Here is a 2746-nt window from a genome sequence, read left to right as displayed (position 1 = left end):
ATATAGTTAGCCTAAAGAAACAAGGGGTCCATCTGCCCCAACTATCAGAGCCACGACACTGGAAACATAACACTTCTCTACTACAGAAGTCTGTGTCTGATCTAATGTAATTTACACTGATTTACTTGTTCTTAGATGTACAGAGTTTGTTGCTAGTCCACGTGACATGCAGGTCTGATCAAGCTAGCCCCGCTAGTTGACCACAACCAGAAATTTATATATATATAATCGATATAATATATCGGTCGGGCTCTATAATAAAACCATTTAGTTGCAGTAACCAATAATGAAAATAATAGACACTGTAATCTTGTCAAATCAAAGTCTTCAAGAAACACACTATATGTCAATGTGAGCTGTCAGTTGTTGTACCTTTTTAAAGTTGCCTTGAAGCTGTCATGTTGTAATTCATCCACACCTCTAGACAGCTCGGCGGGTCTAGTCAGTTTTACATCTTAGTTTGTTACTGATTTATCACCTCTCCTTCCAGGCAAAGTAAAACCTAAGCTTTACAACTAACAAACATACATTTTACAAATAGAGAGACACAGGAAATGCAGCTTCTCTCCAGTAATGGAAACGAGCATGACTGTAATGTAAGTCGTGACGCTCAGGTAGCATTCACTAGTGCAGGATCTCTTCATGAACTTTTTCATGTGCACAAAACAGAAGGGGGCACTGTGCAAACGGGAAGTTGAGATTAATATTATGAAAAATTATGAAACTATCTGAAGTACAGCATCTTGATAGCAACTAAGTAGGTAGTTTGAGTTTAAAATAATAAAGCAAACAGTTGGTCCAAGATGTTTAGATTACCGTACCTTAATACACCGGGTTACTTTTGGTTGCACAACATATCTCAGTAAAAACAAAATCTAAGACAAAACTTTAAATGAAATTTATTAAAATAAAACTGATTGGCACAATTAACAGCCTGCAGAATTAATGGCATGTTTACTTTTACTTTATAGTTAGTCTTTTCTAGGGTTGGGTACGGAAACTTGGTGCCAATAGGGCACCTGTAAACGTAAACGTAAACGGTTCATTTTCAATTCAATTTTATTTATAGTATCAATTCATAACAAGAGTTATCTCAAGACACTATACAGATTTTGGTCCCGGGACTTTTTTTTTTTCCCCAGACGCATCTCTCACAGAACGTTACGTTGCCTTAGTAGCTGGATTTAACAAAATGGTTAAAATGCTGACAGCAGCAACAGTCTGCAGTTTGCAAAATAATATATATATATATATATATATATATATATATATATATATATATATATATATATATTATATATTTATTAGTGTTTTCATTTGTGTATAATGACCTAAAACTATGAATCGTTGTGTTTCTGTTAGCTTAGAGCGAGCCCTTCATATTGAGCGGGTCCTCTTCCACGGAGCCCGCCATGGTGCACCACCATGTTTCTACAGTAGCTCAGAATGGACAAACCAAACACTGGATATAAAGAGGACCTTAAGCATTTTTACGTTGTATGAAGGTCACAGTAGGCTCTACTACATGCTTGGAAAGGGATGGGGCGGGGTGCGACCCCACCACTTGATGTCACTCAATCCTACATACTCATCCTTTTAAGTCTTTTATTGTTTTCTCTGCCTCAACAGCAACATGGTCATGAGGGAGTTGGCCCCCCAGTTCCACATCCCTTGGTCCATCCCCATGGAAGCTGAAGACATCCCAATCGTCCCAACAACCTCAGGAACCATGTACGTAAAAAAGCTTTAAAAAAAAAAAAAAAAAAAGGATCCGCTAAGTGGTGAAAGGGAAGATGGACTGATCTGTGGACTACTGTGCATATGATACGACATACCATATATGAGACGATATGACTTTAACTATACAGTATGTCTGTGTGAACTATGTCTTCAAAATCCTTAAAGGTTTGTGGAGTTAAAAGATTCATTTAGTAAGGTATTTAATGTTGTATAGCTGTATTTTAACAGATTATATATATATCTAAATTCCATGTTAAATAAATGCTCCGTTTTAAAATGTATTATTTTATTGTGATTTATTTACTTAAAGCTTTAGTGCGTAACTTCTTTATATTGATATACAACTGTTACATTCAAGCTATTGCAAAATGAGTTGATTCAAAGCTAATCAGCTCCATAAAACTCTCTCTCTATTTGTCATTATTGCTACGTTTAGAATTTGGTGTCGTCCGGCGACTTTCGCCCTCAGAAACTCGAGTGAACATAATTACCTCTTGTGAAGAGTCCGTCTTGTTTTTTAATCCTCCATGTCCTCCTTGGTTACAAGCAACTGCATGGAGGAGGGGTGGTGTGCGATCAAGGAAGGCTTGTATCATGTGGATGCAATTACAGTGTTGTTGTTGTTACTTAGAAATCCTCATGGGGAAGAAAGAAACTGAGCACTATAGCTTAAACGCTAATTTGTCTAAGTGTCCTTTGGTTTCTCATTCTTAATGACACTCTTAATGGTGGACAGTGATGTTCAGGCTTGGAAAAGGTCTTACTGGACATTTGTTGAGGTGCAATGGTGAAATAACAGAGTTTCTGCCACATTTTAATTTTCCTTTACCTTATTCAGGATGGAGTTGCGCTGTGTTATTGCCATTATCCGCCATGGAGATCGCACACCAAAGCAAAAGATGAAAATGGAGGTCCGACATCCTCTGTAAGTCTCTTGGCTTCAGCATTAAGATGTCTCTTTCTTATTCTGTCAGAATATATTTTAAATATTTGGTCTCTTGTTTAA

At 37.0% G+C, this 2746-nt stretch overlaps 1 protein-coding gene across 13 annotated transcripts in view; it reads left to right on the top strand.

Annotated features, from left to right (window-relative positions):
* ppip5k1b (diphosphoinositol pentakisphosphate kinase 1b) overlaps window positions 1-2746 on the top strand; it is a 66435-nt gene that overhangs the window by 16323 nt on the left and 47366 nt on the right. For all 13 annotated transcript variants that reach the window (XM_032523650.1, XM_032523647.1, XM_032523644.1 and 10 more), the window contains exons 10-11: window positions 1630-1731; window positions 2579-2665. In XM_032523650.1, coding sequence (XP_032379541.1) covers window positions 1630-1731; window positions 2579-2665 — 189 coding nt within the window. The remainder of the gene's footprint in view (window positions 1-1629; window positions 1732-2578; window positions 2666-2746) is intronic.

Source organism: Etheostoma spectabile, chromosome 8, assembly GCF_008692095.1.
Source record: "Etheostoma spectabile isolate EspeVRDwgs_2016 chromosome 8, UIUC_Espe_1.0, whole genome shotgun sequence".
Taxonomy (NCBI): Eukaryota; Metazoa; Chordata; class Actinopteri; order Perciformes; family Percidae; genus Etheostoma; species Etheostoma spectabile.
This window is presented reverse-complemented; position numbering and strand designations above follow the sequence as displayed.